The following is a 24271-nucleotide window of genomic DNA, read 5'->3' on the forward strand; positions in this document are numbered from 1 at the left end:
TTGTGATTGTTGTTTAAGATTCTACACAAATGCCTATGCTTATTTAATTTTAATGTGCTTTTAGTTTGATCTTAATATGTTCTTTTGGTGACGATGCCAACTGCTAATGGCAACGGAAGCAAACGTTTTAGGTTTCATTTCATTATTTCATTTCAACATTATAAATCAACTTCAGGGGAACACATAACACACTATAACTATACTAACAGCACAACAGTACCTCAAATGCAACTGTTCTCCAAATCTTTATAGGATAAAAACTGTATGTAGATGTATGAGAGATGTGATATGATAATAACTGTTACATCAGTGAGAAATGTATGACAATGGAGCGCACATTTTTTTTGCAAATTGTTTTAAAGTCATTACAACTACATTTAAAAACAAACTCTTTCTTATTGTTCTTCTTCTAATGGAAACGTATTTGTATTGTTCCCAAGTAGGTTAGAGTTTGTTCTTCGTCATTTGAAGTGTGGAGTGGAAGATGATGCAGAGCAGACTTGCTGTGTGCTCCATTTGTGGGTGGGGCGGAGCGCAGGGATGCTAAGGTAGGTCCCCGCCCCCATGGGTGTGTCCACCGTCGGGAGCCCTCAGCCTATCCACCTGCAGAAGCCGCTTCCCTGCGCGACACACTTGAGCGCCGCTGCGCCTGCTAGACGCTGCTCTCTGCCGCTCTTCTCCAGGAACTCTTTGTTTCAAACATCCTTCAGTGGAAAATACTGAATCTGTTGATACGATTTAGAGATCACTTCAAGTTAAGGCGGCTGCGTCCAGTTAATTTAAATCCAAGCTTTGTTCCGCTCTGGGGATAATCGTGCAGGATCTGCGGCGGATACACTGAAACACTCACTGCTGCGTGCAGACAGAGGAGCTCAGGGGATCTGGAGTGGATGGTTTTAAATGTTGACCACGTTTAACACAATATTCACTGGACGGAACTAGAAGGTATGTCATAATGCAAGTGATGTTTTGATACAAGTCCGATTCATTATCTGTGTTGAGGAAGATTCCCTTATAAAACAGTATATCAAGCCATGAGTCCAAAAGAATGATGCATGTTTCATGTGCAAGATTTTGGCTTTAATATTCAAAATATATCTTATATGTTCTGTCAAAATGTTTGATAGTGTATGTCTGAATATTTAGCACAGTTTATTTTAAGCAACAGACTTTAGTGAACCTATGTTTATGTGTTTGGCGGATCTTCTTTGGCGCGTGGGAGGTAGTTTTAAATGATCTCAATCCTCTCAAATACACATTTCAAATACTTCAAATAATAGGTGTGCGCGTTTGGTGGACAACGTGCATGAAGCTCTGAAAGTTTTTGGCTTCGCGTGATGCTTTATCTTCACAATCTGCTTCATGCTCAGTGATCGAATAGTCTACAGCATTCAACCTGACTTTTCACTATCTGGAATCCTCTCATAAATGGCACGTGGTTGGTGTTCATGTCCTCATAACTCAAAGCTCAGTCACGCTTTATTTTGGTTAACGGTCGGTCTGCTTTGGAGTTGTGCCTCCAGGGCTCAATGTGGAACTTGATCTTAAATCCTGACTGTCACATTGACCTCAGACTTAAATCCAGGTTTACGAGATGCGCGGATAATTGCATGCACAAAACACCCCGCGCCAAAATAGTTTATGTTCTCCAAACGCGCTTCAACTCAGTACACGTTTCTTCTTTTTTTGGTTACGCAGTCGTGCCACCTCATCCGCACGCGGATAACTTGGAGCGTCCTTTACATCCTTTTATGGGGATATTATTAACTTCAGCTCCCTGTGTGGCTATATCTCTGCATGTATTGATGGTGAGCAGTGCGCGTGCACACCAGGCTTAACGAGGCGTCTGCGTGGTGGCCTGCAGTTCTTTGTATGTCTAGTGATATTATTTCTTGACCAGGTATTTGACGCTTTCACAAACACTTTGTGTCCGTGTGAAAAGTGAGTACAGGGAGGTGCACACAGCTCCCCCTTCTCCTGCTGGAAGGAGACTCCGTTCATCCACAGATTCCACACTGTTACTCTTCCAGCACACACAAGAATAACAGCAGAGAAACATTATTACAATGAGAGAATTGATCATAAAACCCAATGATGGGGAACCACTGCTGAGCCAGCAGAGTTTCTTTCCAGACTCCTACAACTGTCAGGTTTTATGGTCGAGGTTAAGTTACTTGGTCGATGGCACACCCTTATATAATTAGGATTTTAAGCATGTAGACCATAATATACAGTAAAAGCATTGCACCTATAAAAAGTTACATAACAGATCCAGTGTTTATCTTTGTGTCTCTGTCCCTGCCTGATTATCTGTGTTGTTGGTGTATGACTTTAGGACTAAAAAGCTTTATTAAGACCACACAACGTCGCTAAGTGACTGACATTGGTTGCTGCTGTTGGCTTATTGACCGATGCTCAACGCCATCTGCCCCTCAGCTTTCTGGACTCTTCTCCTGCTCTGTTAACAAACAGAGGGACGATGTTGTGGGACAAACTCTGCTGGCTACTGGCCCTGCTGGGCTTGTCGTCCGGGGCGGCGCTGCTCCCCTCCAACGAGCCCCTCTCCGCTCCCAGGGTCTTCCTGTCCTTCAAAGGTAAGGCCCTCCGATTACTTCCTGCGTGTGTGTAGTTCTGTGCTTCCCTACACAGAGATGTAGATTTGATCACCAGAGTGATGGTTGTTTCTGTCATCAGCCTTTTATGTCTTGGTCTTGTTGTGGGTAAACTATTGGCACTAGCTGAATTCAGAGCTTGGCAGGCCTGTCATTTATTCCTTTACTGCCTTACAGAGAGTTTGATTGTGTGTGGTGAAAAGAAGGATGAGGGGATGTGCTGCTGATTGTCCAGACTATTCAGCACCAGAGAATATGTCTTCATTTAATCGCCTGGCTGCCATTAGTTCCTCAAACAGGCCTTTGTGCGACCTAGGCTCCCTTCTGAAATCAAGTCTGATTTAACACTTGGCTGGGCACACACACTCAGGGCGCAGATCCAGCATGTTATGAATGTTTGCCAGTGCTACATGAGGCCCAGTGTGTGTGTGTGTGTGTTGAACTGTCCTGTTAAAATAGGTCTCAGCGGTGCGGTCTCCACTGTTTTGTCATTCCAGTGCCGGCGTAGCCATCGTGCTCGTTGTGTCCTTGGAAAGCTCTTGAGGTTTTATAGTAGATCCTCCTCTGAAGTAGATTTTAATAAGCATCCGTCATGAGGTCGCCGCACTGAAGATATCAACTCTGTGTCGAGTTTTAACACATAGAAACACTGAATGAGAGCTGCTCATCATGGCATTGAGATCATATATAGAAGAATAAAATTGACGGCATCTACAATCTGTCATGTGTCTCTAGTCATATCTAATCAACACTGGAATAGCAGAAATAACAAACTTGCTTGCATTTGTTGGTTGTGACTTTGTGTCATGGTCTTCTGATTCGCTGATTAAAACCTCTCTTGATCAGATACAATGCTTTCCTGTTAGTTTTCTTTCTCACCATATTTCTCTCTCATCAAGTTGGATTTCACCCACCACTGGTCTCACATATGCTCGGTAGAAGATAGTTCATTTATTTTCTGCACATTTTAATCGAGTTGTTTTTGGTTTTTAATTAGTTTTGGAGGTTACTCTATGCCTCACAGACCAACTTTAGATAGCTGGAGAATAGAAATGAACCAGAGGCTGTGCATTCCCTAATTGTATTGGTTTTGCACCGTACTGCTGGGAATAGCTGCGTAATGTGCTTTTTATAAAAAATGTATGTGCAAGTGTTAACCAAATACTTGGCTTTAGTTCATGTGATACCGGTCTAGTGATGTCACACAGGTTTGTTGTAAAAAGGACCTTATGATAACATATTACAAGCATTACAATTTTGAAAATAAAACCGATCGAGGAGACAAGCTACACATGTAGTCTGCCAACTGTAACAGCTAAACGAGTATTTTGTTTCTTTAGTTGTGTCGTTTGCTGCTGTCTGTGACCCAGCCTCACATGTTTATCACTTTCATCTGATTATTTGTATTTTATGAAGCTTTTAGATAAGATGTTGCTGCTTTTGGCTGAAATCCAAAGCGTGTCTTTGCTTTTCAATTATTTGCCCTGTATCAAAGAAACAGTCAAGGGATTATATATATATATATATATATATATATATATATAAATATATATATATATATACACACATTTATCTCAAGAAAAATTATAATATCTCTTATGGCAAATACAGTATATGGTATTATAACTGCATGTTAGTGTGATTATCTACTATACACCCTTACCGTGAATTTCCATTCTGTCATTTATGAATCACTACTTTCCATCTGTGTTTATTTTTATTTGTACAGTTTTCCTGGAAGTCTTCATAACTAAAGCTAAATGATTTTCATGCATCAAAGCCTGAACCAGTCAGACGATATGTAACATCGCAGTGACACGGCAGCTTAAGAGGAAAATCCTGCACTGTGGTATTTGACTTACCACATGAACCAGTAGTTATTTTCTATGTTGTTGATATAGTTGTATTAATATGAATTGTTCAATAATTTCCCCTTATTCAATAAATAAGATGAAATATACTATATGTTTTGCACTGTATTTTTCATTGTTATTGTTTATTACTTATTATTTAACATTTGAATTCCTTGTCTGCAGGATTCCCAAATAATAATAAAAAAATAACAACCCACTAAGTACATGTTCACCACCAGATTACTTAAAGCTAAAGATTCATAAGCAACCTAAGCAGATCATTTTGTCTTTTGAGGTTCCTAAAGTAGCTACTGTGTGTGTAAGTGATAAGGAACCGGTGAGCAAACAGGCTCCAAAGGAATGTCCATTCAAATCTTGTCGGGATAGATCATCAACCCAAAGAGGTGCATGCGCACACACACACAAACACGCACACACACACACACACAGTACTTTTTCAAATAACATAGCTATAGATGTATAGATGATAGGTGTATACTTCTTTCTCATAAAAGACTGAACAAGACTGGCATAGATCAGCTGTGGGAGCGCCTATATTTACTTTTAAACAAGGTCTATAATCACGTGCTATTTTAGTGCGTGGGGCTCTGCAAGGTTGTGACCCTTCAAACAGAAGCCAGTCACACCCGAGGTTAACTGCCCTTAAACGGTGGGAGAATGGCACCGTATTAACAAGTAATAGCTTGTTGCGCTAATCCTCGGGCCCATTTGAAAGTGTTTAACTTTGTTTTCCTCTCTAGTCCTCGGTGGAACACCTGGGTATAAAGTTAGCTCTGGGAAGAAAGGCAGACAAAGCCAGGCTGTCCTGATGCTCAGGGACGATCTTAAGGTTACTCCCGCCTCTGCACTTTCCTTGACGCTCTTTGTGTCCCACGCAATGCGTCAATGATTGTCACGCAAAGGCTTCACTATCGGCTCATCTCTCCTGAGAGTTGTCAGGGTTAAGATCAGAAATGGCGAGATGTCCTCCATCTCGTTATTCTTTGAAGAAGTAGGAGCTGCTACTGAGTTTGAACTTGTACTATAGTATACAAGAGAGGCCCTTTGTCTTCCTAAAGGACTATGAGTGTGTAGGTGGTCCTGTACGGTGGATGTCCTTTTGACTTCTCAGCTGAAATACAGCATATTTGCATTCATCATTTTCCTTGTCGTACACTGAGATATTACACCTCTCCAGACTGTAAGAGGTATACCAAAGTGTATCTCCTTGCACCTCAACTAGCTTTCTCACTTCTTATAGACGGTGTATATTATTGGAGATGGAGCAAAGTGCCTGAGCCGAGCTTTGCTGCAATCAATGAGCTGCTGAAAGCTTATCCTGCTAGCACATGACCTCTGGCGACCCTGGATGGATCCTTAGTCTGGCCAGTGAAGTCCCGAGTGACAAGGTGCTCACCTGCAACAATCCCGCAGACTTACAACAATACAATAAGAGCATCTTTTACAATTTAGACACGTATCCATGAGCTGCTTTGATTGTCTTGATTTGAAATAGCTACTGTGATGAGCTGATCATCATGAATCATCAGAAATTGCTTATAACCCAGAAACACTCCTGATGTTCAACGACACAAAGTGTGTCATTAATAAACCATATTATCAGACCACGGTAAACATTAGAGTGCATTATATTACATGCATCATCAGAGATATGTTAAACATAATGATAAATGTATTGCATGGTGAAATTTACTTGGCCGAATGCCACAATGTATTTGTTAATGTATGAGTAATACACAATGATAATTAATAAGTATCTACAGTGTAAGGTACTTATGCTATTGTGTTGCCTGATGAACATTCATATGCAGTCAACATGCCCAAATGTTGACATATGGACATGTTCTTTGTAAACGGACAAAAAATTGTAAAATATATCTTTTAAACTCGATTATAAGTGTTTTTTTATTTTTTGAGAAACAAGACGAAAACCAGTAGCAGAATGGGTGTGTTAGTTTTCCCCACAAAAGCAAATAAGCTTTTTTTCACCTGCTAAAGTCCATTGTGCACATACAGTGTTATCTAATTCAAATCCTCCGCGCCCCTCTCCCTACCGGCTGTGCTTGTTCACTCCTTTCCCAGCAGATAATCAGCATTGTTACATGAGTGTAACACATTCGTCTCTCTCTCCTACATCCATAATATGAAATTATGGATAGCGGAATGTTTTGTCCTAAATGTCTTTTGGTCATGTTGCCGCTCATTCGTACATACTCTTGGCCGCATCACACACGCAACATATTCTACCTGTTGGCAAACTAGTCCAAAGCTGCCTCCCTTCCCTGTTCTCTCCATTATTGAATGTCAGGTCACTGCAAAAAATGTTTCCACAGAGTAATGCGTGGTGGCTGTGGCTCGCAGGGCCGCAGCAATTATTTCAATACTTTTGTACGTTCTCTCCAGAGACGATGCTGCTGATGGAGGAGGGGAGGGGGGGTTAGTGCACCCCAGCAACCTCTGCTCGGCATGATGCATGCTGTCAAACTATGATTATTCAGGAGAGAAGAAAACAGAAGGCGACAGCTCCAGTGCTAAATATAGTGTCCTTCCTGTCTGTTTCTTTCTCGTTGTGCATCTCCCTCTGCGTCATCGTCCTACTCCTCTACCTTCATACACTCACACCCTCTCTAGTTGCTTGTTGATAAGAGGTTGGCAGTGTGAGGTGAGGGCCGAGAGTATGCCGCCACAGCAGCTGATTTAGTACACTCAAAAGGCAAAAGGGGAGATGGGGGTAGGTCGGGGAGGGGGGTGGGAGGGGTCTATAAAGTGCCCAGTTTTTCCTTGAGAGTAGGGCACACCGGTGAGGGAGCAGGGGAATGTATACGGGAGGTATGGGTGGATACATGCACAGAAAGGTTTTGCCTCCCAGCTCGGCAAACGTGGAGTAAGTGCAACGCTATAATCTAGATCGCAGGCTTGAAAGGAAATAATGTCTCGATTCACTGCGTAGAGCTTTTTAGTCATTTTCTCCCATTAAATTGCTGTTTCCTCACTCGTTAATGGCGTCGCAGAAAGACATGCACATACAAATCGTTGCTCCCAGTGAAAAGATCTAGATTTAAATGACTTTTCTGCAATTTGAATATTTCTTCTGAGCTGGCAAGCTGATCCCATGCCTAAGCACTTGTTAATGCTGGAATCTCCCCCTGTGGTGAAATAAATGCATTACATCTAAATGAAACCACTCGTCACCAGCCTCCTTAGAATAAACTTTTCTTCCACTGTAGGAGGTGTCTTAATGACTTCAGATTGTTTTGGATCACTTCCTTTTATCACAACTCAAGTGACCATGATATATATATCATAGAAGTGGCAGATGATATACATTGTTTTAGTTTGTTTAGCACTGTAAGCATTCTCATAATTGTTTTTATTTTACCCACAATGCCTCTGGTTGCTAATATACCAACAAGAAAGTTTATCAAATGAGTTGTTTGAACTTTTTCAACATTGTTTCTAAGAACGAATGTTTCCTGTCTGCTGTGTGAAGGGGACAATGCTCAGCAGGGTGTGACACACACTATGCAGTGTGATAGACAGTGCACCGTGGTGTGTATCTGTGTCTCTTGGTTTCCAGCTGCAGCCATTTTCTCAGATCGAAATGTGTCAGACAGTATAAAAATAGACTCAAGCCACAGTGGTACATCAGCCAGATGTCACTTCTTTCTCATGTTGAAGCAACGTGATTGGCTTGTGCAGTTAAAGTAGTTTGTGACTAGTTTGTGCGACTGTTTTCTGTCAGGCTTGTAACACAGCCCGTAACTCTTGAGGTGTGATTTTAATCATTATTAGATGCAGATTATTATGCATGCTGTGATCAACCTATGGAAGCCGGGGGGACGACAGTTGTGGTTAGAGACAGAATTAGAGAGCGGGTAATGGCTATAACAAGAAGTGGTTCTCTGCATATTCGAAGTGAGAGGAATGGGAGTGAGTCTTTTTATTATTCATGTCAAGTCCATATGGTTGTCTGCAATGTTTGTGTGTATGCGTGTGCTCACACGCTTGCAGAGCTTCTGTAAAGCGCTACATGTGACACATGCTTTCCTTTGGTTGCCATGGCAGCGTCTACCTGTCACTCCTCACAAACCGAATCGGGCTCAAATGATTTACTCCATCGAGGAGGACGTAATCACAGCATTGTGCTTATTTCCCCTGATGTCTGATGTCTCTTCTTCTCTCAGGAAATCATGAAGTAAAGCAGCGTGCTGGCTTCCAGGCCGAGTTAAGACAAACTACTAAATCAATTTGCTAAAACAATAGACCGTTAGAAAGCTGCGGTGCACTCTTGTGAAAGTGTTGGGGAGGGTTCAAGACTTAAACGAGCGAATAAGTGGTTTCTCTGTGTTGAGGCTTCGGCCGACTGGACATGCTCTCCAGATGTAGCCTGAAATTAAGGAGACAGCAGGTCAAGGTCACCTCTCCACTTATTACTCAGACAGCTATCAATTATTATCATTTGTCTGTCAGCGTTGGATCCTGTTAATGCAGTGTCAATGACCTCGTTCATATGGTGGCGATTGGGAACACTTGGGTGGGGGGCGGGGGGAGAGAGTGTGTGTGTGTGTGTGTGTGTGTGTGTGTGTGTGTGTGTGTCTGTTTGTGTGTATGTGTGTGTGTGTTCAAATGCAACTTGCAAAGCTACATTAGTTTTGGCTTGATTCTAATATCTGGTTTATGGTCAACATTAGAATCAATTGTAATGTATTATAATATTGATGAACAGAGAATATAATAGTGTTCCTTCAGTATTCACATATTATCTGACCCATATTTTTCAGCCCCGTCACCATGAAGAAATATTGGCATTGTACATTTCTGCAAACCATGGGCATGTTTAAAGTTTAGGTTCTTGCATTCGGTTAACTCTTTGCATTTTACTACATCCAATGACGCATAGCTTGTCGATGACTGGGGGGCGACGGGGGCCGTCAAATACCAATTACAAATGACAAGTAGAAATACTGCATCTCTGATTGTAACTCTTTTAAACAGTAAATAACTATTGTCACTTGGGGGGGTTGACAGTCATTTAGAATTTTCCAGATTTATTCATAAAGACTTTAAGTTACATTATTTCTGGACAACACGGCCAGCAGCTCTGAAACAATGTGTTGGGAAGGCGATTGAATCATTTTGATAATGGATTGTTTCACTTTTATCAAGTAAAAATGCATTTATGATTATATCTTTGCAAATTAAATACCACTTGGTTTAAAATGATCAGACCAAACAAGCTGTGTTCGGCGTGTCTGACGTTACATCGGAGCAGACCGCTGGAGGAGAGCTATTTTGGAGCTATTGTTGGAATCTCCTGTCTAAGGGGGGTTTTGGCGGCCCCATCACATTAATGTTTTGGGAATTGGACATGAGTGACTTGTTATCCTCCCTATGGACATGGACTGACATGTTGAACTCAATGAGCTTCTCTTGATCCAACTCAGACATCATCCAGAAGGAAAGGAGGAAGGGAAGGAGACGGGGAGACAGTGAAACTCAGATAAGCAGCGCAAGAGTCAAAGTGAGGACTGTCAGGAAGATAGGGTGAGTGGAGGGAAATGTGAAGGGAGCAATAGAGCAGCGTCAGACGGGGCTCTCCGAGAGCGCTAATGGACTACAGGGCATCAGTGTCAGGTTTGCTATCTCAGCCAGAGTGTGGATAGATGGAAGTATTTGAGAAGGAGGAGAGAAGTGGCTGCACAAAGGCTTACTCAGAACAAATTGTGTGTCTGCTTCCCATTAACGGTGTATGAGTGTCGGTTGAGATGGTTCACCTCAGCTGGTGCCCGTTCAGCTCCATGCCATAGCCCCGGCAATAACCTTGCACCGCAAGGTCTGAATTTTGGAGTCAATGAAAAGTGCTGACTTTACTCAAACTCACGTGTTGTCCTACAGTTTGTCTCGGCAACTCGGATTATTTGGACAAGCCCAAAGTGCGTTCTGAACCATCCACCTATTCATAGACGACACAACATGACGTCAAGCCAAAGATACCAATATTTCTTTCTGCAGAGTGTTTATACAATTAAAGTGCTGTAGCAGACTCTGTGCCAGTTTGGCAACGTTTTATTGGAAATGCTTTCTTTCGTAAATTAAAAGTGAAAGTTATTTTTTTAAGGCAGAAGCTGGGCAACCTCAAACTTAATTTCAGGTGTGGGAGATTGAGACTCATAGTCTATCAAGCCTCTCTGTGTGAACAGTATATGTTGGATGAAGACCAAGGAGCTGTCTATGTGATCATGGGAGAAATTAGGCCTGTGGTTGAGCCTGACCATGATCCTGTGGGTGTCTCACTATTGGATTTAAGAAGCCAGAACATTCCTCCTTCTCCTCCTGCTCCTGTCAGAGCCGTATTTCATCCTTAGCCCTCTCCGGCTTTCATACGCTCTACATTCTCTCTACAGGCTGCATAATTGGCGAAAACTGAGTACTCAGTCAGATGCTAACATCATTACAAAGCCCACCTTCAATGGTCAAGATGTAAATGCTTGGTAAATAGCAAAGCCTCTCTTGTCAGATTGATCTCGTTTCAATCGGATTTGTATTCCCCACGTTCCATTAGCTGCTGTGGCTTTGGGAAAGTAATGCCTGAGTTTGAAGGTCAGACCTCTGAGTGAGATCCCCCCCAGTGTGGGCGGGAACCTCCCTGAACCCATGCCGTCCGGGAAGAACAAGAGAGCCAACAGCCAAGCGGAGGAGGAGGAGGAGGAGGAGGAAGGGCAGAATGTGGTGGAACATGAGGTTTCCAGCCCTTGTTTTCTGGGTTCATGCACTGATGGGCTTCCTGATAATGTGCTGATTGTGGAAGGGAGGAGATGGCCCCTCGTCCCTGATCATTGTGGCGGTTGCATTGACGTGATGCCAAGATTTTTTTTTTCCGTGCCTGCCCCGTTCACGCCCTTTGCCTCCACGCTTTGTTAGTCAGCCCTGTTCTCAGGAACCCTCTCTAGGTATCCCTAATGGTATGTTGGCAGTGCTGTCCATGGTATCTGTGCCACATGTGTGTCTGTGTGACCGCATACATACGTATGAATGAGAAATAGGAGCAAGGGCCTCCTATGTTGCTGTTGTTGTTATTGTTGTTGTTGGCGTCGACGCCTCTCTCATCCCCGTGAATGGACTGCTTGGCCTCAATAGAAGAGGGGCGTTTGTGTGGGCTGGGTCCATCATTCATTTACTTCATTCATGTCCCTGGCGAAACGGAGGGGGAGTGGCACATTGGCACAGTTTGAACGCTCAAAGCATCCCGGTCCGTCCTCTTCCTCCCTCTGCTCACTCTCTCTTTATGTCTCTCAACATTCTCATCTCTCACTTTTCCTCCTCTTGGCATAAACGCTGAAGCAGTCATCACTCACAGCTCGGCTGTGATCCGGGGCTTTCATGTTCTGTAGGATTTCATGTTAGATAAATTGATGTGCTCCTCTGGACCATGTGCTCCGCCGCACTACAATGATGGAAGACCACAGACCGCCCTGCAGAGAGCTTATAGGAAGTGGCACCTCCTGGCACATTTTTACTCCGCGGCTGACAGATCGAGTTTTAATGTGGTCGACTCGTCTGAGAGTCACAGAGGAAACAAAAAGTGTCTTTTCACATTGGGGAAGATCTCCCACCTAAATGATGCTTTGTTCAAGTGTAATCACATTTAGAAAGTATAAAACACTTGGAATTCATTAGTCTGTGGCTTTTTATTATACCAATGTCACACACATAAAGAACTGGTGCACAGCGTGAAATGTACCTTTTCACCAGCGTGGCCAGATTACACTGTCCTATTACATCATCTATGCATGATTAATTAGTCACGAGCCATTGTAATGCGTTTCAAGTCAATTATATCCCATAACAGCAGGAACCACACCACATTGTGTTTGTTGGCATTTAACAGGATTGTTCTGCATCACAAAAAGACATATTGTTCTGGTAGTAGCAAAGATATTGTTATATATAAAAGTGTGTGCCGGGGCGAATGCTTAAGTTCTGCAGATAAGATGTCCTCTTACTTCTTGACCGACTGTCAATATATTCAAGCATGCAGCTGCTACAGCATCACTGCACAGCATTTCCAGGTGCGGTTCACTGGGTTTGGTGATGATACAGTTAAATACTAAACCTCTAAATATATAAAGGCCTCAGCAGCTATCGTCATGTCTGAAAGGGCCTCGATTGCTTTTAAAACCTACATTTTGCATTTAAAAAAACAAGGCACACCAAGTAATTAAAACACATTGTTACGAAGGATATTTTCTTTTAATTTTGAGAAAGCTAGGTTAGATGTCGTCATCGGATTGGACCTATGTGTTGATAGATAGATAGATATATACTTTATTAATCCCCAAGGGGAAATTTGCATCATGAGATGGACTGTGCTCCTCGACATACTTTTGGTATCATAGTAGTCCTGCTGCAGTGAGATCCAACTGGCATATTCAGTTAAAATAAAAGCCTTGTCGCCACATTTTTATAAATGTTTTATTGCGTGACGATCAAAAGATAATTTCTCAGCTCTCCCGCCTCTTTCTTGTGCGACTGTTGGGAAAGATGCACGAGCTCTTAAGATGATCATAACCAGACGACTGCTGGAAAAGCTACAAGAGAAATGATGGCAAGCTGCAAACAAACAAGCCCCCGGAAAAAAGAGAAACTTCTCTTCTGCTTAGATCTGATGAATGAAAAAACAGATAGCGAGGATGGAAGAAGGGAGTGTGAGAGAGAGAGAGCGGGAGAGGGCACTCGAAAGGAAATATCTCTATCTTGCTATTTCTGGTGTGGATCAGTCTGTTTGGTTGCCTTATCAGTGCAGAGCGGATGGCTAAGCGCTGATTTATGAGACGGTATGACGGCGTAAGATAAGAGGGGTTTTAGCCTCCATGTGTCCGTGCGATCACTGGCCGCCTTCAACACCACATGTGAGGACGGATGGAGGGACTGTCACAAAGATTTCTTTATGTCACGCATGTTGTCTTTAAACTGATGTTTTCTTTCTTTCTTTTCATTTTCTTTTATATCTTTCTATTTATCTCTCTCTCTCACTCTCCAATCAAAACAGGTATTTCCAGCTAATACTTTCTTTTGTCGGAGCCGTCTGAGCATCTTCCACTTGGATGTTTAAGAACAGACGAATAGCTGTAATAGCTGTATCTGACTGTAAAGATGTGGTAACAAGACTCTGTTGTGTTGCCCTATGACTTTTCAACAGTTGGAATAGTCAATGCAACACTTATCTATGTCCTATTGTGTTCATACTAAATATGCCAATAACAACAATAACATGCCACAGAAATTACCATTTTAGATTTGCAGGTATTTGGGTGCAGAGACTAAAATCGGGTCAGTCTTATTTGTCCATTTCATGCCTGGTGTGTAGAAATGGGCATGAAGGGTTTACAAGAACAAGAGGCCTTGATGGGATTTGTGTTGGGCAGACATGTCATATAGTTTTAGGATTTTATCCATTACTTTACCTATTTTATTCATGCCTCTTCTTCAAAGCTTCTGAGTTGTGCAACGTATGCCTCTTTGTCTGCAAATCCTCCTCATTCAACCCCACAATTACATTTGGGAAACGTATCCTTTATTAATATGAATTTCTTCTAACTTGTGCCATTCAAATATCCTCTCACCACTGCCTCAAAGCAGCTACACTCTGCATACCGCCCCTTATGGTCACGGGTGACAAGAAGGTCGCGGGGTCGCGGGGTAGGATGTCCCACCTGTCCATCAAACATGAAAGCAGTCAAATCAACAGGAGCTGGTGTTTTAAATGGGAGGGTGAGAGCGTCAGTCAGCGAAGGCAGTAAAAAGGCCGTGGATTTCACAGACAGACAGTAATCTATAGGTCTACCGGCCTGTCACTCAGCCTGACCTTGGGTAGCTTTGCTTTAATTGCAGGCTGGGATGAGAGAGCGGGGCCCGCCCGGAGCAGACAATTGACATTATCCATTTAAGTTGTAATGGCTGCCAACATGTTTCATCTTGAATGACATTTTTTCAAAGCACATGTTTAACCTATTGGAATGTAAATGGATGTTTTAGCCTGTAATTACTTTCTGTGAAGCCCACTCTAATGCAGGCCAGTCCTGCTGGGAAAGACCATCACAGGCTACATTCCTCTGCTCACATTCTGAAGCCACTGTTTCCTTTTTGGAGGATACTTGAAAAAACATAACTCCAATGCTGATGGTGGTTGAAGCTGACTGCTGCCCTGTGAGATTACTCTTCAATTCTGCACCTATTTGCTGGCAACTGTGTGATGTACAGCTCGCAGCTCTGAAAAGCTTTCACTTTGTCAAGTTATTACAAAGACCCTTCAACCGAGGAACAAGACAGATGGCATATGGTGATGAATTGCAAAAGTAAAAACAACCCATGAAATATGTTTCATCTTTATCTGAGCATCAATGTGAACATTATTTAATATTATCTTTTTACTGCAGTCATTACAGTTTAAATATGTTTTCTGAAACCAAACTATTTCCAGAACAACGTTCTATAACATTCCTTTCTGCCACCACTTCCCCCCACTTCCCTCACTTACTCCAACTCCCTTCATTCCCTCTAACACCATCTCCCCTCATACAGCCACTCTCCCACTTAGAAAAGATGAATGCCCTTGACTGACAGTCATCATCCCCCACTTGGTTTTCTCCACTCGTCTGCCCCCATTTATGCCAAATAGACAGACAGACAGCAAATGGCAAGTTAACATGGACTCTGTGTCTCACCAGTTGGTCTTCCTTCTCTCTTTTGGTCCTGCAGCTCTCACCAAACCGTCCTGCTGGGTTTGATTGAATGTTTGGATCCAATCTGTGTTTTTGTACATGGCTCCTTTTGTGTGAGTGTAATTGGTATGAGGCTGTATTAAATGTCATGCTAAAAGCATGTACCAAAATAAAAATGAAAAACAGCTACGGTTGAATGAGGCACATACAAAAGATGGTTGTAATGAAAAGATGTAGTGTGAAGCGGTCGGGTCAGAGTATCAGCTTGCAGTCATTTCTTGCACACCATGAAGCTCATCATGCCGCCAAAGACTCACTTAGTAAGACTCTGAAACACACAGATAAAACTGCTGCTTGTTCTGTGAAGGGTTCAGGGATAGAGGATACTTAGTATAAGCAGAGCCAGCGCTGGGCCCAAACCCAAAAAGTGAAACACTAGCAAAAACATCTCTCATGTGTGGGGCTCAAGCTGCTCTCACCATAAGAAGAAAACATAATATTGTTTCTCGGCTGCTCCAAAGGAATAACACCTCAGAAGTTACCTGTCATAACGAGGCAGAGAATATCTGTGTGTTTCTTTATGTTTGAGAATCGTCGGAGTACATTGCTGTTTAATTTATTTTTCTTAGCCCAGCTTGGCTTTGCAGCCCCTAAGTGACTGGAAATGCAGAGTTTATGATCTGAGTGTAATTACCATCAGAAGAACGCTGAGGTCAATGTCATATTGATCTGCTGGTTCTGCGCTGCACAGTCGGACCCTAATGGAAAGGATTACTGGGGGAATGTTATGTTTGATTTGTTTGCAAATAACTTCTCCTTAGGGAGTGTGTTTTGAGGAATATTGACGTTCTACGTCCATGTAAGTGCCAATCAACAGACAGACTGGCAGACTGAACTAAATATTTATATTTTATTGGATATCTCTGCAGCGCTCGTCAAAGTGGGTAAGGAAGTAGGTTTAGTCAGGAGTGATACCGTACCGTATTGAGAATAAGAAAGTAAGAGTCTGCTGCCATGCGAGCGGCTCTGTGACGCAAACATCTGCACGCTGACATGCTCACAATGACGGCAACATATCATGAACAAAAGTTTTTTCCCGTCGGCAGTCGGGCTCATCAATGGAGCCCGGGTCCCCCACTGACTGACTCTGTCACCCCCAGGACTACCTCTTCTTCTTCTTCTTCTTCTTCTTCTTCTTCTTCTTCTTCTTCTTCTTCTTCCCTCCTGGAGGCCTCCTCCACACACGTCACTTTAACATGCACTTTAACTTAAACACACGTCACATGTAACATACACTTTAACTTAAACACACATGTCTCTTGAAACACACACCTAAACACTTTAACGTTATTTGTTGTCCGAGCACTTTATCTTATCTTATACTTAAGTTAATACACACATTGCACTGTTGCTGTCGCATTGATTGTTGTTTGTCATGTCTAATGTTGCACCTTCCGCCAAAAAAAATTCCTCGTTTGTGTAAACATTCCTGGAAATAAACGGTTTCTGATTCTGATTATGTTTAGCAGATATAATGTTTACCATGTACAGCAACTTAGGTTAGTTACCATGTTAGCAGTCTAACATAGCAGATTCGCACTGAACGCCAAATACAGCGGAGGCTGATGAGTGTCAAGTGTTATGGTTATGCATGCCTGTCTAAGTCTGTGTGGCAAAACTCCCACTCGTTGTTAAGTGAGCACAAAGCCTGTCAGACAAATAAGCAGTTCCTCGCTGCAGGCCCGGACCCCCAACACCCCATCTGAGGACCACGCCACGCTGCTCAACAAGCAGCCGCCTGATTGTTGAGCATTATCTGCTTGTCCCCTGCCTGTCATGTGGCATTAGAGCACGAGGCCCGGCCCAGGATCTGTGCTGACACGTACCTGGTTGGGGGTGACCCTGCCTTTGTCTAGCAGCCTCGTTGGGTCAAGTGGATGTATGCAGCAGAAGAGCATGCAGTATTATTTCGACCGTGCAGAGGCAGATGGGCTTCTGGCGCTTGCCCATTAGCGACTTGTAGTATGATAACTGCACAGATGCTCACGACCCTGGTGCTCGACTAGCTGCCCTGACTGGCCATTTGGGACAGGGAGAACATTTATATTCACAAATGTCCAACTGACCCTCTTGTTTCACTGAAAATATAGAATACATAAAAGGAAGGTCCTGAGAAATGCTATGCATTTCACAAATAATGCCACGTCTTTTATTGGCACATTTAATCTGAGTGCTCCAGCTAAGCTACTGAGTGCATTTCCATTCAACTGTTTAATGCATGTTTGAAAAATAAAAAATAAAAGACCCCAAAAGGTTTCGTCTCTTGGCTAAGTTCAACACATATGCCCCGCCTCTTCAGGTGGCCTGTTAGTTGAAGAGACGCATTACAAAACAAAACATCCCCAGTTGAGCTCCAGCAGTGACCTTTGTTGCTTGTCATCCTGTCGCTGTCTCCAGGGTTGCTGACAAAAACGCCACATAGTGTGAACGTGTGCTGTCACTAATTTAAATAACATAAATGCCATCTTATCTAGAAAGCAGCAGTGTCAGAGTTATTGCTCATTGTTTGAATAAGTCGTCAAGTCGCTTCCTCTTCAGTAAATTGCACAACACTAGCTGATGGAACTTCATGACCACAAGGATTTTATTCCGTCAACTTTTGAGAAATTTGCCTGAAACCGAACATGTTAAGAGAAAAATAACTGTTGAATCGCATTAGACGTGTCTCTTAACAACTCCTTCTTCATGCTAAATACTTTCAATGGGTGAATCACAAGCCTGACTTTCATATAAAAATACATCATCACAGAACACATCATGCATGCATTTCCCCCATCACCCTGCTTCCTCCACATGTGGCATAAAGAAGGAGCGTGTTATCTCAATAAGCTGGTATGCAGACGGGGGCTAGTGGATGCTGGCAGGATCAGACAAGCTGAGGAAAAGGAAAGGTGTCAGAGGAAGCTAGGCGATGAGCCATTACACAGGCAGAGAGAGGGAGATTCAAGATAAATGGGGATGATATAATATTTTGGACGCGTTCCGTGCATGACAACATGTTTTTAAGAATCAGTACAATGTTCTGGATGGTGTGCTGGAAGCTGGCGGAAATGCTCATCATCGTGCAGGTTGATGCAGGACAGGAAAGTGATAAATAATGTTTAAGATATTTGTTTTCTCATCTCCCCTCACTGAAAGATAATTCCAGAGGAAGCTGCTTTTTGGTTATCTGATTTTGTCCATCGCGTGCTGTGAATTGAAAAGCCTCCACGTGAATGGTTGATTGAGAAAAGGAAGAACATGTTTTAATATCAAACAGCTTTGGTCTTAACTGCAGTCACATCACACTATCAGATGGCGTTCAGCCTTATCTGGACCAATAGCACTTGGAGGATTGAACCCTTGCACATATAAGCACAGTGGTGTCTCTAGTTACTTACAGTTCCCCTGACACCAACTTCACCGTGTTGGGACCATTGAGATCGTCCTGATTAGCTGCACCTCTGGCTGTAAAAAGAAGTGCACTGCCTCAAACCGCTACTCATTTAAAACAATATGTCTTCAGATTCAAAAAGGTCTATACATTATCTTCAGAAAGAATGTTTTTTCATTGTGACATCATTTATCAGTGCCTTCCAAAATTGTTCCAAATTTCCGTTGGTGTGTGTTCTGACCTGAGACTGCTAGGCTACGGTTAAGTAAGGTTTAGGCACAAAGAAGACTTGGTTAGGGAAACATCTTGGTCATGGTTGGAAGATGGTGACTGTCGACAGGAAACAGGAAAAGAATAGCATTAGTGTCAGAGTCCAACGATTCGTTGACCCATCCATCCACCTCGACTGCCTCCCTCTGTGGACTTTGTGGATTTATAACATAAACATCTCATAGCACTCTCCTTTACTTAGTTGTAATTCCCATGGCTGGTTTCTGGGCATTTTCTTGGAGGACATTCTATCCAGCGTCTCTACCATAAAGGCTACAAAAGCATTGCACTAGTAAAGCTAACACACCTAAAACAAAGCCAATAGACTTTGTTTAAATATGTTTCCAGAGCGTTTCAAAGTCTCAGTTCCTTCCCAAAGGCCATTAGATTCCTCAACACTCATCTATCACTAACACTATCATTTGAACTATTTCCTCCCGGCTGCTAGAACATGCCACTCTGCATCTATTACAAAAATAAAGAGCCAATAGTGAGTGTTACGTCCCGTGAGTTAGACGGCCCTCTTTCAGGAAGAGGGTGGAGCAATCTTTCAGGCTGGTAAGCCTGGAGCAACGCCACCTGAGAGGGATCAGCTAATCAGTGGGCGGGACATATGTACACCCAGAGTAAGTGTTTCCCTCTCTCTCTCGACCTCTGATTCCTTTGGTATGGTGCCGAAGTGTAGGCCACCATTTGTTTCTCTGCGGGTGAAGCTGGGTAGGGGTTCTCTGCCGTTTTTGTTGTGTCCATTTTCTCCTGTTTTGTGGTCAGACAGGGAGGTTAGTATTGTTATTTATTTCAGTCATGGTAGGTCAGTGGGAACTTTTGTTTTCTAGTTAGCATGGGGGTTTTGTTTGTTTTGGCCTTGGAGACCCTGATGCCTTTTTCTTTTGCTTCTGTATAATTCTACCCTTTGTTAAGCCCTACCTCTGTCAAATAAATACCCTTTATTGGTTGATGTATTTAACTTTATTGTTTGCCTCCTTCGTCTTCCCTCGTAGCTGTATCCCCTCTTTGTATGTTGCGGCCGGTGCACCCTTAGACAACCAAGAGGCTGTAACAGTGAGCATCCTGTTAGTATGTGCCTGTTTGCTCATTGGCCGATACATGCAGTGAAAATATAGCACATAGCTTCTGAAATGCAGGCATGTGCCATCTATTAAACATGTGAATTTGTCTAGATACAATTCGTCAAATATTGCTTCCTCATTATTCTACTTACCTTCTCTTCTCTGCGGTAAACATGACTTTTGAAAACTCTAACTTCTCTTTCCCCTCCTGCCCTGCTACCTAAGCTGGCAGCTGAGATCTCAATCATGTATTTGGGCACACAATCAAGGTGTTTTGTCCTCCACCCATGACATGATACACATTGGAGAGCCTCTCTGTGCCTGTGAGCTGTGTTTGTTGCCCCTTCAGCAGCAGTTGAGGGGATCTCAGTCTCGTGTGTTGGCTGCAGCGAGGAGCACTCTCAGAGTTTGACTCAGAGTTTCCACGGCTCTCTCCTGTCTGCTTTGATAAATGAAAGGTCTTCGGGTTGCTGTCAGGCTCCTCATCCCTCGAGACTCCTCCCTCCATTCTCACTCTTGTACCATGCCATTTGCTGTTGTGGGTGAAAATTGACCTCAGGGAATGTCGTGGATGGGTTGGATCACCCAAAGAGGGTAGAGCTGGCTGTGTTCCCCAGTGGACCCTAAGTCAACAGTTGCTGCTAATGGTCTCTCTAAATTTACCTCCTAATTACCCCACTCATATTGCCCCCAGCTAGCAACACTGTGACCATGACCTTGATACACGAGGAAGCAAGAGGGCATGCTTAAAATGATGCTTCATTCAGTTCTGGTTAAAATCAGCGGCACAAGAACTGATTTATCGACGTCTTGGCTCAGGAACTATGCAAATGTCACTCTCCCAATCGAATCGAGGATTAGAAGAAATCCATAAATAAGAATGAACAGACTCCTCAGAGAAAGCATTGTGCATCTGGGGGTGTGTTGGTGCAGCTGACAGAGAGGGAGAGTATTTGTTCTGAGTGCCAGGTCAGAGGTCAGCCAGAGAGGGGAGGGTTTTTTACTCATTCACACCAGTGCTGTCCCATTATTCAGCCCTTTCCATAATCCCCCAAACCTGTGTTGTCACCGTTGACCACCGTGCCCGCACCGACCAGCTCGCTGCAAGCGACGGCACAGCTACAACAACAAACACGGCTTCATCATCATTACAGCAGCTTGCAGCATCTGCACAGCCCCAATGCCACACACACCAATACTCGTGCACACAACAGCCAGACTCGGGCCCGTGCAGCGCCTTGGGAAAGAGCATTTTATAAACAAAGGAGCCAACTAGTGTTTTTCATGCTCTCCAGAATCCAGAGATTAGATGATTGTTGTGAATGAAGTCAGGGCAACCTACACACTGATTTCCTGAATGGTATGGCTTCATAATATGTATAGAACATGGATGTGTCTTGCCACCTGGAGGTTTTTTCCTTGAAATGTGATGGTGTGCATAATAATTATACATTTAATGCCTATTAAATTGAACCAACTATACTTATTTATGTGTATGCGACCAGAAAATGGGATTAACAGTTTGCTTTGTCTTATTGTGTAGCAGTAAATGCAAATGTATCGTATCTCAATTGAGCTGCAGTTACAACAGTGTTTCTTTCCCCCTCGCAGACATCTCTAAGGGGGGGGGGGGGATTTTTCCATTCTCCCCGTGCTCTCATCAAACCATCCCATCCCCTTATCCCCAGTATCATGACCACCCTGCTCTCCCCTGACCCAGCTTGGAGCAGGCACCCTGCCTGACCCCTCCAGAGATAATCCTGATTATGCTGAAGTGTGTAAGGAAGCTAGAGATGAGCTTTCACCCGGGACCCCTTGTGTCCTTTAACCTTTCACCTGTGACCCTGCAGCAGGGCTTTTGAGGGCAGCTGTCTGTGGCAGTGTGCGTTAAGGGGAAAGCGTTGGTAGAATTCATATGAGACACCTCAAGCCTTTAGTAGTCATGCTGCATTAGGTTTAGCAGGGTCTTTACTGAATGTATATCAAATCACGATGCACAAGATATGAGTTTTTAATAAATCAATGTTTTATCTTTGATTCTTAACCATTATCATAAAAATAAAGAAGATTCATTTATTATAGTTTATTCTAACTACATGGCATTCAATTCAATTCAATTGAGTTTATTTGTATAGCCCAATTTCACAAATTACAAATTTGTCTCGGAGTGCTTTACAATCTGTACACATAGACATCCCCGCCCCAAAACCTCACATCGGATCAGGAAAAACTCCCAAATAACCCTTCAGGGGGAAAAAAAAGGGAAGAAACCTTCAGGAGAGCAACAGAGGAGGATCCCTCTCCTAGGATGGACAGATGCAATAGATGTAATGTGTACAGAAGGACAGATTTAGAGTTAAAGTACATTCAATGAATATGACAGAGTGTATGAATAGTTCATAGTAGGCATATTCCACGATGGAGACCTCCACGATCCATCAGGCAGATGGAGGTAGAGAGGAGGAGTGGGCGGAGTCTCAACAGTGGGCGGAGTCTCAACAGGACAGTGGCGTAGTCAGGAGCAGGAATTCCACGACCCAGACCTCGATGATCCATCAGCAGATAGGATCAATGCCGTCTCATAGGGTCCGATGACCCCATGAGACGTGAAGTCACAAGGACTCCGGGGAGAAAGCAGAGTTAGTAACGTGTGATTGAGAGATGAAAATTCATCCTTAAGGAGAGAAAAAAGAGGAGATAGGTACTCAGTGCATCCTAAAACGTCCCCCGGCAGCTATAAGCCTATAGCAGCATATCAAGGGGCTGGACCAGGTGAACCTGATTCAGCCCTAACTATAAGCTCTGTCAAAGAGGAAAGTCTTAAATATACACTTTTATTAATCCCCAAGGGGAAATTAGTTCTCTGCATTTAACCCATCCTTAGTTATTAAGGAGCAGTGGGCTGCGGTGAGGCGCCCGGGAAGCAACTGGGGGTTCAGTGCCTTGCTCAAGGACACTTCGACTTGCAGCTAATGGGGAGAGCGGGGATCGAACCCACGACCTTGCGGTTGAAGGACGGCCCTCTTACCCCACTGAGCTAAAGCCCCACTGAGCTAAAGTCTACTCTTAAATGAGGTGACTGTGTCTGCCTCCCGGACTGAAATTGGAAGCTGGTTCCATAAAAGAGGAGCTTGATAACTAAAGGCTCTGGCTCCCATTCTACTTTTTAAGACTCTAGGAACTACAAGTAGTCCCGCATTTAGTGAGCGTAGCTCTCTAGTGGGGCAATATGGTACTACAAGCTCCTTAAGATATGATGGTGCATCACCAATCAAGGCTTTGTACGTTAAGAGAAGAATTTTAAAAATGATTCTTGATTTTACTGGGAGCCAGTGCAGAGCAGCTAGTGCAGGAGTGATGTGATCTCTTTTCTTAGTTTTAGTGAGAACACGAGCTGCAGCATTCTGGATCAACTCTCTGCATGCCCAGTACACAGTATCCTATTCTGATGGCAACATATACAGCATAGCATGAATGTAATGAAGGTTGGGTTGCAGACCAGCTATGGTGGGATCAAGAAACTAGAGGGACCTTTCCTGTCAGTGGAACCAGAGTTCCTCATCTACTCCCTCATGCTTTAATTAACCTGAACTGGCATCTGAAACAGCAGAAGTAGATTTGTTGTACTCTCTAGTTGCCACTCAGGAAGCGAGCTCACTACTTAAATCAATCTTTCTCTGCTGTTGATTTGTGCAGTGGGAGACAGGTGTCACTGATTTGATGTGAGGATCAGAGAGCTCTACTTCTATTTCTATGTACACACACACACACACGCACACACACACTCACACACCATCTATCAGTGGCAGACGAGCGTGAAGAGCATATGAGTGACAGCATCCGGAAGCTCAGAGATAAGGCGTAATCTGGTGCCAATTATTTGTCCTTGACAGGCACAGGTAAGCAGCAATCAGCTCCAGTGACATGTGTTCTGAGTCAATAGTCCTGGCCCCAGTGGGTGGTGAGAGGCTGATTATGAGGTGCTGAGCGGAGGCAAACACACAGCTTGGGCTGATAAGGCTTCCCTCTGCTGTTCAGCCCCTCTGATATCTGCAATGACCTCTCCCTCCCGTGCGCGTACGCTTAGAAAGACACACCAGGTACACTTGGGATTTGCACTGAACACCCACTTACTCTCAATCCTTGATTGTGTACAATACAGAAACTAATCCAAATGTCTTCTTCCTAAACAACTGCGGAAAGATCTGCTTGGGTTTAGACAACACATGGATACAGCTCCGGGAAGATTATGATTACAGTTAAAGTAATACTTTACCAGTCTTGTGTTTGT

At 43.3% G+C, this 24271-nt stretch overlaps 1 protein-coding gene across 4 annotated transcripts in view; it reads left to right on the forward strand.

Annotated features, from left to right (window-relative positions):
• The first annotated feature begins 659 nt into the window (after positions 1 to 659).
• Positions 660 to 24271, forward strand: part of sema3fa (sema domain, immunoglobulin domain (Ig), short basic domain, secreted, (semaphorin) 3Fa) — a 50861-nt gene continuing 27249 nt past the window's right edge. For all 4 annotated transcript variants that reach the window (XM_056437386.1, XM_056437384.1, XM_056437388.1 and 1 more), the window contains exons 1-2: positions 660 to 945; positions 2437 to 2594. In XM_056437386.1, the coding sequence (XP_056293361.1) occupies positions 2480 to 2594 (115 nt within the window). In that variant the 5' untranslated portion in view covers positions 660 to 945; positions 2437 to 2479. The remainder of the gene's footprint in view (positions 946 to 2436; positions 2595 to 24271) is intronic.

The sequence above is a fragment of the Pseudoliparis swirei genome, chromosome 18 (assembly GCF_029220125.1).
Source record: "Pseudoliparis swirei isolate HS2019 ecotype Mariana Trench chromosome 18, NWPU_hadal_v1, whole genome shotgun sequence".
Taxonomy (NCBI): domain Eukaryota; kingdom Metazoa; phylum Chordata; class Actinopteri; order Perciformes; family Liparidae; genus Pseudoliparis; species Pseudoliparis swirei.